Raw genomic sequence first — 15,440 nt, 5'->3', positions numbered from 1 at the left:
CTCGAAGTCTGTACAAAGCAAAGCAATGACAGGCTAACAGGAGCTCCTGCTGCTCCCATGTGTCTGCACATCAAATGCTTACCTGTGATTAGGGGCAGATGTCCATCCTTGGATGCATCTGTGTTAGTTGAGGGTCAGACATCTTTCGTTAATGGTAAGTAACCACTTAATATATGGATACATGCAAAAATTGAGGGACAGCTGCAGCTCCTTTCAGCCAGTCATTGCTTTGTACAGGCTTCCGGACCGCAGCTGTCTGTAACCACTGTCAGTCTAGCTGCAGCAATATGCTTCTTTTACCACTGACTGTGATTGTTCATATGTTTACGAAGCTGAAAATGGTTTCCTATTCATACACTTATAAAAAAAAAAGAAAAAGAAGGTGTTACTTATAGAATACATGCACCTGTGCTTACTTGGAAGGAATTTTTTGTACAATGGCAACTTAATGCTTTTTTAGTGCCACATCCTATATTGAAACTAAAAGCAGAAAACCCCCTAGTGGTGGACTTTTGAGGCACATAGAAAGTGGAATAGTATCATAATACAATTATAGTTTATTAGATATATACATAAAAACATATTAATCGCATAACATGTAACATCCTGAATGCATCTATAGCGTATAACATCAATGTACATACAAAATACTCTTGCTAGCATCGCGTTTCGGAGTTTTACACACTCCGAAACGCGTTGGGTGCAAGAGTATTTTGTATGTACATTTTTTGATTTCGGATGTTACATATTATGCGATTAATATGCTTTTATGTATATATCTAATAAACTATATGTGCATTATAATACTATTCCACTTTCTATGTGCCTCAAAAGTCCACCACTAGGGGGTTTTCTGCTTTTGTGCTAACTTTGAATGTCCAGTCAAGGGCACAGAATTTAGTTTGCACATACTTGAATCATTATAGTGGATACAGATTCTTTGAGCTAAATAAAAATGTACTTGTTAAATTTTGCAAAGCCATGATTTGCTCTTTGTATTGAAGATCAGAGGATCAGAGGATCAGAAAATATATTTTTGACTATCCAGTCTCAGCCATTATTTTAAATTTATTGGCCAACAGAGTAAAAAAAAAAAAAAAAAACTAAGATTTGCAATGTGCTTAATTCGCCTCCTCTTTTTTTAAAACTCATTGCATTTGTGTTTATCTTGGTTAAGTGCCTTTTTTGCTTTTTCTTTTTTTTTAGATAGTTTTACTTTTGGTGGAATTGTAGAATCTGAACATTTTAGCCGTATTATAAAGGATTATGTACAGTACATCAGTTGAAGGCTTTGTCCACTATTCTGAAATCCTCAAAGACAAGATTTTTGATAGAGTTCAACAACAGATTTCTACTAAGAACTTACAAACACGACGTTGCTCTAAGACAATGATTGACAGTATAGTAAGAACATTCATCTTAGCAGAAACGTGGTGGTTACAAAGCTTAAGGGGACATCAGACAGATGAGAAAGGGCTGTGAAAATAGAATGAATGGATTGAAAAAAAATAAAATAAAAAAATGATTGTGGGTAGCATTGCTGTAACATCTATTTTGCGCATGTAGTCGTTTTTATAAGATCTGGCTCGGGATAGGAATGAATGTAATTTAAAGTATATACATGGTCAAAGATATGGTTCTCAGTTTGATATTTCTGGAAGCTTTATTATTTATTTTTTTTCAGCTGCTGATTTATGTATTATCCATTGCCTTTTTGCTATTTTATTTCAGTGAGCTGTTAACGTATGCTGCACAAAAGCATAGCATTTATGCGGCATTTTATCACGCTGGAAATGCAGAGGAACAAAACATTTCGACTATTCTTCCCAGAACTAGTTCTTTTGATCACACAGCTGAACGGATGTGTCCTCCGCAATAATGGTATGAAAAGGAACACATCCAAATAGGTTAAAGGGAAATGAAGCATGATCTTTTACTTGACTATACTATGGTTAAAAAAAAAAAAAGACCGTATGATTCATCCATGGATTGCTGTATTCTTCTGCACTCATGTTTTATGTTTCCATTTTAACAAGTGATAGGAAATAAAGAGTGTAACATTATAAGAATATAGCATTGTGTCATAATACTCAATGGCAAAACCATCCACATTTTCGTAATGTCATTTTAAAACATTGCCATGTTTCAGTGTAAGAATACATCATTTGCTTTCCTGCTGAACCGTAAAAACGGTATAACAGAAAATGATTGTACTATACCCATGTTTACTGCCAGATAACACATCGGACCTGATTTACAATGGACCTTGCATCATTGCGTACTCTCATAGTATTTCCTAATTTTGCACTATTCTCGCAGAGGTGTACACAACCTCGATAGCTTTCATATTGAGACTTCAATAACAAATGTGGTTAGCAGCACACGGTCCAGTGCCAGAATTTGTTAGCTACGCACTAGAATATCTAAAATAAAAATGGACGTATCTGTAATGTTTTAGGAGATATCTGACATGTATTAATTAATGTAGCGCTACTCCCGAAGAAGCTGTTGGATAGGATGGGTCCTCTGTTCTTGGCCTCAACTTTCTTAAGGAATTCAGCCCCTCTGACACACCAGGTTGAGTGTACAAACATACAATATCACAGGAATTCACTGACAGTAAAACTTAGTACTCAATAGTAGTGCTATATCAAAGAAAATAGGAACCAATCCAGGTAGTAAAGGCAAACTTAACCACTTCAGAACAAGGCACTTATACACCTTCCTGCCCAGACCAATTTTCAGCTTTCAGCGCTGTCACAATTCAAATGACAATTGCGCGGTCATGCTACACTGTACCCAAACTACATTTTTATTAGTTTGTTCCGACAAATAGAGCTTTCTTTTGGTGGTATTTGATCACCCCTGGAATTTTTATTTTCTGCTAAACAAGTAAAAAAAATGTTGAAAAAAAAAACATTTTTTTTGTTTCTGTTACAAAACTAGTTTTCTCCTTCATGGATGGGCACTGATGGGGCTAAACTGATAGGCACTGATAAGGCGGCACTGATGGGTACCGATGAGGTGGCACTGATGAGCACTAATTATGGGCACTAATATGCGGTACTGATGGGGCACTGATAGGCAGCAGTGATATGAGGCACTGATATGCAGCACTGATGGGTACACATAGGCATCACTGATGAGCACTGAAAGGCAGCACTGATGGGCACTGAAAGGTGGCACTGATGGGCACTGATAGGTGGCACAGATGTGCACTGATAGGCGGTAGGGATGGGCACTGATAGGTGGAACTGACATACACTAAAGGATGGTGCTGATGGGCATCACTGATTGGCAGGCATCCATTGTGGGCACTGATTGGCATCCATTGTGGGCACTGATTGTTATCCCTGGGGGCCATGGGTGGCATACCTGGTGGTGACTAGTGGTGGGCATCCCTGGTAGTCCTGGTGGCATCCCAGGTGGTCCAGCGTGAGCATCCTCTGGGGACCTGCGCTGATAATGAATCAGAACAGACCCCCTCTGTCAGAGGACAGACGCAAGTGTCTGTCTGACAGATGCAAGTGAGGAAAGGCCGATAAACGGCTCTTCCTGTTTAAACAGTGATCAGCTGTGATTGGACATGACTGACCACTTGGTAAAGAGTCTCCATCAGAGACTCTTTATCTAGACCGGTGTTGCGGTGTGTCAGACTGACACACCGCAATCGGAGAGGCCTGATATCATGTCAACGTCATATGACGTCCGGTCAGGATATCGCAACCACTTTGCCTAGGCATAAGCATAAAATGGATTAACAATGGTAACAACACAATTTAGCATGCAAAGTGATTAACAGTAGGGACTAGGCATATGATGACATTTGACATCCAGATCAGCACTGACAGTAGCAAGGCCACCTCATGTGCAGCAGTAACCAGTAGTAATACTTAATCTACCGAGTTTTGTATGAGTATGCACTGTTCAAAAGAAAAGAAGGATAACAGTAAAGGGGCAGGGGGAAACATGGATGGTTTACAGAATAATTATTATGGGGGGATAGTATTTTGGGGTGTTCTTCTTCTGGTTATCATTGGGGCCCATTAGAAGCATCCTTCCACTTAGTGTCAGTCCCAGTTAACCCGCATGTAGTATAGGTACATATGTACATACATACAGTATGGGTGATTTATGGAGTGGGTACATTTAGTGTCCTGCTCTAAAACCCCTTTCACACTGGGGCTCTTTGCAGGTGCTACAGCGCTAAAAATACTGCCTGCAAAGCACTCTAAATGAGCAGATCTTGTTTCTCCAATGTGAAAGCCCGGGCTTTCACACCGGAGTGGTGCGCTGGCAGGATGCTAAAAAAGTCCTGCTAGCAGCATCTTTTGGAGTGGTGAAGGAACGGTGTGTATACTGCTCCTCCACTGCTTCTGCCCATTTAAATCAATGTTCAGTGTGGCTATACTGCCGACAAAGTGTTGCTGCAACAGCGTTTTGTTGGTAGTTTTAACCCTTTCTTGTCGGTTAGCGGGGGTACACGTGCCCTGCTAGCAGCCGAATAGCGCAGCGAACTTGACAGTAAAGTGCCGCTAAAAATAGCGGCGCTTTACCGCTGTGAAAGGGGCCTTAGTAGCTCAGTCCCTGCTAGCAGTATCAACAATGTATGATGATAGCCTTTATGAACCATGAACAAAGGAATTCAAATGTTCCATTCTGGTTAAACAGGACATGGGGCAGTGTCATGACAATTGCCATAGCAGTCCAAAAAGTTGCCATGGGGCCTGGGGTAGGATGAGGGCCCATTATGTTGTGATCTTATACAAGTCTATGAAGGTTCCATTATAGAAGGACTGAAGTCAGACCTTATAATTGCTTCCTACTGAACTTCTTCTACAGGCTGCCTAATGCAGTCGCAGATCCCAGCGCCCTCTGCTAAAACCCTATAGGATGGCTGAGGATTGTAGTTATAATATTTAGAAACCAGAGTTTAAAGGAGTTTGTATTAGGGTTATAGAGAATTTGTGTGTAAGAGCATTAATCATTTGCCATAGTATAGCATATTATTAAAGTTATTATTATTACAATTAACTCATTTTTATCCAACGCATTGCTCTCTAGTAATCTGACAACACTGTCAGCTTTCCTGCTGCCTGTCCCTGATGTAGACATACTTTATGTTAAAGATTAATGATGAGTATTGTCACAGTTGACACTGCAATGTACTACAGAGATAATTAGCTGGGGTGCCCATGATTTGTGATTATGCTCCTGGGGAGGAATGCAAGGGGATGTAGCGGGAAACGAAGACAGAGATAGCTGGAGGAAAAGGCCAATAGAACAAGTGCTGGAAGGGGAAAGACTGTACTATGTGTTTTCTGAGCAAGAGATGAGATTCCATTAGAAACATTTATAACCATGTGTCAGTGATAGTTCAGTGTTATTTTGATACATATTTAAATAGTGCATTTTCTTCAGATAGTTTAGTTTGACTGCATGTATATATGGGTAGTTGGATCACATTCTTTTCTGAACAATTTCATTACTTGATTTATAATTTTATATAATTATCATCATTTATTTACATACTTTGTATTTATTTTAATTGTGTGAGTGTTTTAAAGTAGTTGTGAACATACAATGTTATAAACACTTTGGGTCCTTTCACACGGGGCAGATCAGTGATGATCCGCCCCACGGATATCTGCTTGCTCAGCGGGGATCGCTCCGTCGATCCCCGCTGAGCAGGAAGATGACAGGTCCGTCTCTGCACTGCTCTCCCCTATGGGAGATAGGATGACGATGGACCGTAGAGACCGTGGTCACCCAATCCGATCCGATGACGGATGGAAAAGTAGGTTTTTCCTCCATCACACTTTTTCAGATCGGAGCGGGTTGGATGTCAATGGACTGTCAGGTCTATAGAGCGTCTGTTCAGGTCCGCCTGAAAAACTGATAGGCGGACCTGAAAGGATCGGTAGTGTGAAAGAGCCCTTTCTAATACAGTTCTAATTGCTTTTACCTAGTTTTAAAAATGATCTGTCTTACTTTTTTTACAAGGTTAAAAAGTGTTATCATGTGACCATGCAGCTTTTCTTCCTGATATTGTCGGGGGTTACAGGACACTATGCAGGCATGTAGTGTGCCTGTATTCCCTAGTTTGTTAAGTCTAAGGCAAGATGCAGGCTGTGCTTAAGCAGGGGAATGTTCAATAGGCTGTGGGAGAGGAATATGTGCTGATTGGTCTGGAGGTGTGATGGCTGAACAAACTAACCAATACAAGTGAGCTGTATGTCTGCAGAGTGCCTGTGAGTTTCCAGTTAAAAGATGAAAACTGACCATGCTAACACAGATCAGCTTCTATGCTTTGTGTTGTCCATTGAGAACAAGAAATTAAGGTGACTGCCAGGATCAACCAGATACTTAAGGAAGAAGCACATGAAAATAATAGAGACTATGACACACACTAGAGACACACACATATAAAAAAATATTTAGGGTAATATACACTTTAACAACTTTAGCTCCAGAAGGTTTACCCCACTTCCCGACCAGGGGATTTTTTGTGGTTACGGTACTGCGTTACTTTAATTGATAATTGCGTGGTTATGCGATACTGAACCAAATAAAATTGATGTCTTTTTTCCCACAAATAGAGCTTTCTTTTGGTGGTATTGTATCATATATTGATTGGTTTGTGCACAAGTTATAGCGTCTACAAACTATTGGATATTTTTATTTACCTTTTGTTTTTTTACTAGTAATGGCAGCAATCAGTGACTTTTGGCAAGACTGCAATATTGCAGTGGACAAATCGGACACCTAACTGACACTTTTGACACTTTTTTTTGGGGACCAATGACATTATTACAGTGATCAGTGCTTAAAATATACACTACCACTGTATGAATGACACTGGCAGGGAAAGGGTTAAGATTATGGGTGATCAAAGGCTTAAATGTGTGATAGGGAAACCCCAGAACTCAAGGGGTTTCAGTAACGTGTTGACTGTTGAACCCGAATGCAACAAAGATGTATTTAATATAAAAGCCTAAAGTTTTAGCCATAAGAAGGGGAACAAACATAAATACAGTACATGGTGATACGTTCAAAAAGAATTGCTCTGAAATGGCAGAGAACCCTGCAATACAATTTATACATTCTGAAGGGAGTCGCACCTTGGCAACTTGGTACCTGGACTCTTTTGAACTCTTTTGGCCTGTACACACGGTCGGACTTTGTGCGATCGGATCGTGTTGTCAGAAAATCCGATCGTGTGTGGGCTCCATCGGACTTTTTCCATCGGAATTTCCAACACACAAAGTTTGAGAGCTGGATCTAAACTTTTCCGACAACAAAATCAGATCGTTTAAATTCGTGTGTAGACAATTCCGATGGACAAAGTGCCACACATGCTCAGAATAAATTACGAGATGAAAGCTATTGGCTACTGGCCCATTTATAGTCCCGTTGTACGTATTCTACCTCACCGCGTTCAGAACGATCAGATTTTCTGACAACTTTGTGCGACTGTGTGTATGCTAGACAAGTTTGGGGCAAAATCCGTCAGAAAAAATCCAATGGATTTTGTCGTCGGAAAGTCAGACCGTGTGTACAGGGCATTAGATGACATTCTTTGATATGCAGATGGTCATTTGACATATACACGTCACTTCCAGAGTTATCTGGGAAAAGCCAGATAGACGTATTCACAGCTAAAGGTGTAAATGGCACTTGGACACAACCAAGACAGCTGTTACATCATATGGCTTCTAACAAATTTGTTCTAAGTATATCTGCTTAATCAGAAACACATGTTTTGATACTTATAACTAAATGTTTGACAAATAAAATAGCTATTCCATTTACTCTATCACTGTGCTCCTATGGAGTGCTTACTAACTGTGGGGGAGGTGCTTTTACTACTTGAAGTCAAAGACATAGATCAATGTTTCTGTTTCACAGAAACACAGGATTCATGTCTTCTGTACTCACTGAATGATAGTCTGCCTTGTTTACGTGGGCAGACTGTCATTTTGTCAGAGTACCGGACAATCGGCGGGCCCCGGCAGATATCGGGTCCATGAGACCCACTGATTAGCTCCTGATGTGTAAAATCACAGCGGGAGTAAGCCGCCAGTGGTGCGCGCTCATGCCCAAAACCCAGAGGTGCAGAATCACATGTATATACACATGATTCTGCATAGAGGGGCCACCCTGTAGCAGTAAATATGCTATGGGGTGGTCGTAAAGTGGTTAAAACATTTTCTTAGCACTACAGTTTTCTGCCCATATATAGTACATTCTGAATGCATGGTTGTTACTGAATATTGCTTGGTTTCTGGTTTAAACCTTTTGCCTCCAAATAGTGCACCCTGACTGCTCAGCTCTTATTCCTTGTACACACGGTCGGACATTCTGACCACAAAATCCGTCTGATTTTTTCTGATGGATTTTATCCGAAACTGGTGTTGCATACACACAGTCGGACAAAGTTGTCGGAAAATCCGATCGTTCGTAACGTGATGACGTTCGTTCGTTACGACGAGACTACGTTGAGGCTAGTAGCCAATAGCTTTAGTCTTGTAATTTGTTCTGAGCATGCGTGGCACTTTGTCTGATTGGAATTCTCTACAAACGATCAGAAAAAGTCCGATCTGATTTTTTTGTCGGAAAATTTGTGATCCTGCTCTCAAATTTTTTCCATCGCAATTTCTGATGGAAATTGGATTTTCGACGATATAATCCGATCGGACCTTTTCCGTCTGAATTTCCGACCGTGCGTACAGGGAATTAGGGCTTGTTTATACTTGTGCTTTACATCCTCTGTAGAGCAATTTGCAGTGTATAACTCGTCAAACCATGTTTGACAGGCAGCGAGGAGGCATTATGTTTTAACCCCTAAAAAATGCATCACTGAGCTTTGGTCCAATTCAGGGCTGTTCTCTGAGCCCTCAGTGTGGCAACAGCCCTGTGAGTGCAATAGTGTGGCTGAAGTTTGCCTCCCCACAATGCTGTAGTTTATGTACAAGCCCATCTGCTACCTTTGCAGCTTAAAGCGGAGTTCTGCTTAAAAAAAAAATTAAAAAATGACAGGTCAGCAGCTAAAAATACTGCAGCTGCTGACTTTTAATAATCAGACACGTACCTGTCCCAGGGTCCAGCAATGTGGGGGAATGAAGCCCCACTCGTCTCCCACTCCTCGCTGTTGCACCGGCATTGCAACTGTGGGCGTCCGGCTATGGCTTCACAGTCGGGCACCCACTGTGCATGCGCGAGCCGCGTCACGTGCCATGACTGGCCAGACAATCATCTTGGACCTGTGACATGTCCCAGATGATTGCTGAGAGGGGGGGGGGAGAGGTGATCTCCCTTCCAGTGCCTCTGAGCGCTAGGAAGAAGTGGGAGCTGGGACTAGGGTTGCCACCTCATCCCTTTAAAACCAAACACATATTAATTGCACAGTTTCTGTGGCTGTTTAAGGTGATAATTAAACTCACTTGGTGCCTTATCTGCATGAAATTAGCCTCAGAATCTGTGTAATTCATATGTGTTCGGGTTTAAAGGGATGAGGTGGTAACTTTAGCTGAGACCCTCTGAAAAGAGGGTATCACCCCCCCAAAAAAATGACATGCCAAATGTGGCATGTCAGGAGATAAACTCCCTTAAAGTGGGAGCACTTTTTCATTGTTAATTATCACTAAGTTTTGTTTATCATATTGTTTTTAAAATCTGCTTATAATTGCTTATATCTATATGGGCATGCCATAGTAATTGCGATTCCATATGCTTGGGAAATCCAGCAGATCAAAATTACCACCACAATGTGTTCTAAAGGGTTAGAACCCCATCAGATTTTTACTGCTATGTGAGCCTCCATCAGCAAAATGTACCAACACTTCACGCATTTTAACAGACAGTAAAGTAGGGGCAATTCTGCAACAGTCAGCTTTTATGTGTCCCTGCTGCAAATTCTCCTTTGCTTACTGTCTGGAAATGTTGTTGCAAGCAGGACCAGAAGTGAAGACTTAAGCCGCGTACACACGGGCGGACTGTATGGCCTACTTAGTCCCTCGAAACACATTTCAGCGGACAGTCCGCTTGTGTGTGGGCTTCAGCGGACTTTTTCAGCGTGCAGTCTAGCGTACTAAGTATTTTGGAATTTCCGTAATACTGTCCGTCATACTTTGGTTTCAGCGGACAATCCGCTCGTGAGTAGGCTAGTTCGACGGACTAAGAATGGCGCATGCTCAGAAAAGATTTGCACGGCGGAAGGTTGCATTGCTGTGTATTGGACGTCATATTTCTAGTCCCGTCGTACGTGCTGTACACGTCATCGCGCAAGCTTTCGACGGACTGTTTGTGCATCCGTGTGTGGTCAAGTCCGTTCATTCGAAAGTATGACGGACTGTCCGTCGGATTGTATGACGGACTAAGTAGGCCATACAATCCGCCCGTGTGTACGCGGCTTAAATCTCTTTAATAGGGCTCTGGACATAAGTAAAAAAAAAAAAAACAGATAGGCGTTCTAAACCATCCCCACTCTAAATCTAAAACTATGCCCTATGGAATATTGAACATAAGAATAAAAGTTAGCCATTACTCTAAATGTTATTGTAGTCCATGTATGTTTATTTTCAACACAGTTTTTATGTATAATTTCTGACAACTGCAGCCCCGAGCAGTTTTTCTACTGATAACCTCAGCAACCTACTTCAGCCCTGGAAATGTTTCCACCATAAACCATTGCAATGCATTTTTTAAAAGATGGAAGTTAAAGTAGAAACCTTTCCTAGATGGCATTTTTAAAATGTTATCTTGAACCTATTTCTCTTGCTTTTTCTCTTGTATCTATGTACTTCCTTGAGCTTTTCTAAATTGGAAGAAAGGCCAGTAAAATGAATATTTATTTCTTATTTCATAACATAATGAAAAATCTATTTCAAAAACATGATCAAGGGCATTCAAGACATCATCTAGAATCATGCTTTCTAAAAAGGTCCAACAAACATGCATTTCATTACCAACGCAAATTTCTTGTTTAGAATCATTTGTTCCACCAAGGAGGACTCGTTATGGAAAAGGTGAGGCTGCATATGACTCCACATGTGAGGGAACCACCAAAACTCATCCACCGATCCTAATAATACATCATCTCCCATATCCTCTTTTTCAGTGCCTGAAAGTATATTCAGAAGAAATGTCAGTATGTAAAACATAAATGTAAAAATGCGGGTCATAAAAGTTAAATGCAAAGTCATACAGCTACAGTGCCTTGAAAAATTATTCATACCCCTTGAAATTTTCCACATTTTGTCATGTTACAACCAAGAACGTAAATTTATTTTTGGGGATTTTATGTGATAGCACAACATAAAGTGGCACATAATTGTGAAGTGATAGGAAAATTATAAATGTTTTCAAAATTCTTTACAAATAAATATCAGTGTGGCATGCATTTGTATTCAGCCACCTTTACTCTGATACACCTAACTAAAACCTAGTGGAACCAATTGCCTTCAGAAGTCATCTAATTAGTAAATAAAGTCCACCTGTGTACAATTTAATCTCAGTTCTCAGTAGCTGTTCTGCAAAGTCCTCACAGGTTTCTTAGAGAATCTTAGTGAATAAACAGAATCATGAAGGCCAATGAATACACCAGACAGGTCAGGGATAAAGTTGTGGGAAAGTTTAAAGCAGGGTTAGGTTATAAAAAAATCCCAAGCTTTGAACATCTCATGGAGCACTCTTCAATCCATCATCTGAAAATAGAAAGAGCATGGCATAACTGCAAACTTAAGAAGACATGGCTGTCTACCTAAACTGACAGGCCAGGCAAGGAGAGCATTAATCAGAGAAGCAGCCAAGAGGCCCATGGTAACTCTGGAGGAGCTGCGAGATTCACAGCTCTATTAGTCATGCACTCCACAAATCTGGCCTTTATTGAAGAGTTGCAAGAAGAAAGCCATTGTTTAAAGAAAGCCATAAGAAGTCCCGTTTGCAGTTTGCGAGAAGCCATGTGGGGGACATAGCAAACACATGGAAGAAGGTGCTCTGGTCAGATGAGACTATTTTGGCCTAAAAGTAAAACGCTATGTGTGGCAGAATACTAACACTGCACCTCACCCTGAAAACACCATCCACATCGAGAAACATGATGGTGGTAGCATCATGTTGTGGGGATGCTTTTCTTCAGCAGGGACAGGAAAGCCGCTCAGCGTTGATGGGAAGATGGATGGGACCAAATTCAGGGCAATCTTAGAAGAAAACCTGTTAGAGTCTGCAAAAGACTTGAGACTGGGGTGGAGGTTCACCTTCCAGCAGGACAGCGACCCTAAACATACAGCCAGAGCTGCAATGGAATGGTTTAGAACGTTAGATCAAAGCATCATCATGTGTTAGAATGGCTCAGTCAAAATCCAGACCTAAATCCAATTGAAAATCTGTGGCAAGACTTGAACATTGCTGTTCACAGATGCTCTCCATCCAATCTGACAGAGCTTGAGCTATTTTCAAGGAAGAATGGTCAAAAATGTCACTCTCTAGATGTGCAAAGCTAGAGACATACCCAAAAAGACTTGCAGCTGTAATTGCAGCAAAAGGTGTTTCTACAAAGTATTGGCTACATACAAACACCACACTACACTCTTCACATATTTATTTGTAAAAAATGTTGAAACGTATTTATGATTTTTCTTCCAATTCACAATGATGGGCCACTTTGTGTTGGTTTATCACATAAAAACCCAATAAAATACATTAACGTTTTTGGGTGTAACATGACAAAATGTGAACAATTTTAAGGAGTATGAATACTTTTCCAAGGCACTGTAAATATGTAATTGAAATATACATACAGTAATTATTTGATTATCAACAGTGTTTGCAATTCTATTCCGCTAGTCTTGTGATTCAGTTAGCTTTATAATTCAGGCATCCCTGCCAGACAGCACGGCTATGTTTAAAACCTAGTTTTCCTGTATTGCAGTTACTGTGGACCTTTCAACAACTTTACAAATTAATCTGAATGAAAAAAATCCAGTAATGTCATAATATATAAACAATTTTTTTTTTTAAAGTCATTATTTATGATTAAAGAACATTAGTAAGTCCCAACCAAGTGACTTTGCCTAGGCAGCATAATGTAATCAGTCTGTTGCAGGCAAGATGAAGCATTTTCTCAGTATTCTCTTACCTGCAATCAGACTAAAAAATTTTAACTTTGTGGCAAGTTATGGGTAAAAAGGTCCAGCAGCACTGCACAAGCACCAAGGTTTAAACGACTGTGTCAAGTATAACATCTAATATATTTTATATGTTAGGTGTAAAAATGCTAGGTAAAGATAAGACAGCCCATACATTGATAATTTTGTTTCCTTCAACCAGCGGGTTGAATGAAAAAAGAAAAGATCTGATTCCCTCATTCACACATTCAAGGCGGATGGGAAAATGACTCCAACTGTGCCACTGTGTTCTGATGGCAGGAAGCTTCCCTCACTTTTGGAATACACTGATCAGTATTGCAGGCTATAGCCAACTGAATTTCAATCCATATATGGGCAGGCTGGTTGTACAGAAGTCGATCTACCAATCGATTTCTGTACAACCAGCCTTTCAGTTTTTTTTACGAGTGATCAGTGCTGCTGGCTAAAGCCTGCAAAACTGATCAGTGTATTCTGACAGTGGGGAAGGCTCCCCCTAGTCAGAGCACAATGGCACAGTGGGAGTGATTCTCCTGTCCACCTTAAATATGTGAACGAGGGAACTAGGTCATTTTTTTTTCGTTCAACCCACTGGTTGAAGGAAATAAAATGCTCAATATGTGGGCTGCCTTACACTTTACCTAGCATTTTGACACTTAAAGCGGAACTAAACCCATCGATTTAAACAGTTTAAAAAAACAGTTACATTCCCGGCATGCCGGGAATGCTAACTGCACATGGGCTGTGCTCTCAACCAAACTGTCAAACCATCCAATGGCTGCTGTCTTAACGAATCACATGTGCAGCACCTTGGCAGTTGAAGATTAAACAGAGGCAAAGATGGCAGCTTCCTTGGCTGAAAACGATAGGGGAGTTTACTTCCACTTTAACATATAAAATATATCCCATGCTTGGTCTGCTTTAAGCAATGCAGCATGGTCCACAGTTTCAGCCAATCTGTTAATTTGACAGCAAAGGGTCAGAAGCATACTGATGAGGTCATTCTCATGCTCTCCTCTTTTGTTAACATGTTCGGACAACAGTGTGCAATGCAACAGAGCTTTCTTTGGCTCAAAATGCTAAACTATCGTATTCCCAGCTTGCTGTTTAGTAGATTACAAAATACTAAAGTAATATTTATGCAGTTTTATGTTATATATTTAAAAAAAAATATTTTGTCATTTAAGTTACTGGACTAAAATATGTTTTTACTATCTGTCTGGAAGTCATCTTTAATGTACAATTGTTTAATGTGAAGCAATTATTGTACAAGGTTTATGCTTAGTGGGATTAGTACATATCATCCTCAAAGAAATATCCAAAATCAATTTGTTTAACAATCACATGTGAAAAAAACACTCATAAGTCACTTTGAAATGTCTTTATTGTTTATCTGAGTAAAAGGAAGTGTGGAATTTTGATAGCTATCAATCAGAGAGGGCAGAGCATTTATATACAATAACAGAATCTCCCGGCCTTCTTCCTGCAATCACAGTAATGACAGTGTGGAAGAGTGAAATGTAGAACACCCCTGCTGTGGCTGTGCTTAAATTTATTGCAAAATGATATACTGTATGTTCTCAAGTATCAAAATCACTTGTGGCATCCTAGTTATAAAAGTGCTTTTGGGAAAATAAGTTGTACCTTTTTTTTATAATAAATGCATTATAATTTGACTGCAAAGGATGTGGTGGCCTTATGATATTGCTGCCCTCTCCTTTCTCACATTTTTTATGTGTAACTACCTTAACATTACATTTGTCTTTATTATTATTATTATAATACAGAATTTGAATAACGGCAACAGTTTGTGCAGCGCTGTACAATGTAGGGAGAAACTTCACCACAATGTACAATTCAAAACAAGAGGGTTAGAGGAGCCCTGCTCCTGGAAGCTTACAATCTAAGAGGGAGGGGCTGGTGAAACAAAAGGTAGGGGATGTGAGGCATTAACTGAGGAGGTGAGTAGAAGATTTGGTTGTTAGCTGAAGGCAGGATTGGCCTCCCTGAAGAGATGAGTTTTCAGGGATTGCCTAAAAGTGGACAGAGTAGGAGATAACCGTACAGATTGGGGTAGGGGGTTGGAGACGAGCATGGAAGGAGGAGACTAGGGAGCTAGAGAGCAGAAGGTCTTGGGAGGAGTGGAGAGGACAGTTTGGGTGATATTTGGAGATAAGATGGTGTTGTAGTTTGGGGCAGAATTGTGAATGGCTTTGTATGTTATTGTTAGTGTTTTGAATTGTATTTGTTGGGCAATGGGAAGGCAGTGGAGGGATTGGCAGAGAGGAGTGGCAG

General features: G+C 40.3%; 1 protein-coding gene across 1 annotated transcript in view; it reads right to left on the bottom strand.

The window, feature by feature from the left end:
* The window catches only part of LOC143974941 (bifunctional heparan sulfate N-deacetylase/N-sulfotransferase 3-like), a 375,710-nt gene that overhangs the window by 155,837 nt on the left and 204,433 nt on the right, over nt 1-15,440 (bottom strand). The window contains exon 4 of the mRNA XM_077476811.1: nt 10,968-11,122. Coding sequence (XP_077332937.1) covers nt 10,968-11,122 — 155 coding nt within the window. The remainder of the gene's footprint in view (nt 1-10,967; nt 11,123-15,440) is intronic.

The sequence above is a fragment of the Lithobates pipiens genome, unplaced genomic scaffold (genome assembly GCF_037356315.1).
Source record: "Lithobates pipiens isolate NorthernLeopardFrog02 unplaced genomic scaffold, aLitPip1_a1.2 Scaffold_13, whole genome shotgun sequence".
NCBI classification, from domain to species: domain Eukaryota; kingdom Metazoa; phylum Chordata; class Amphibia; order Anura; family Ranidae; genus Lithobates; species Lithobates pipiens.
This window is presented reverse-complemented; position numbering and strand designations above follow the sequence as displayed.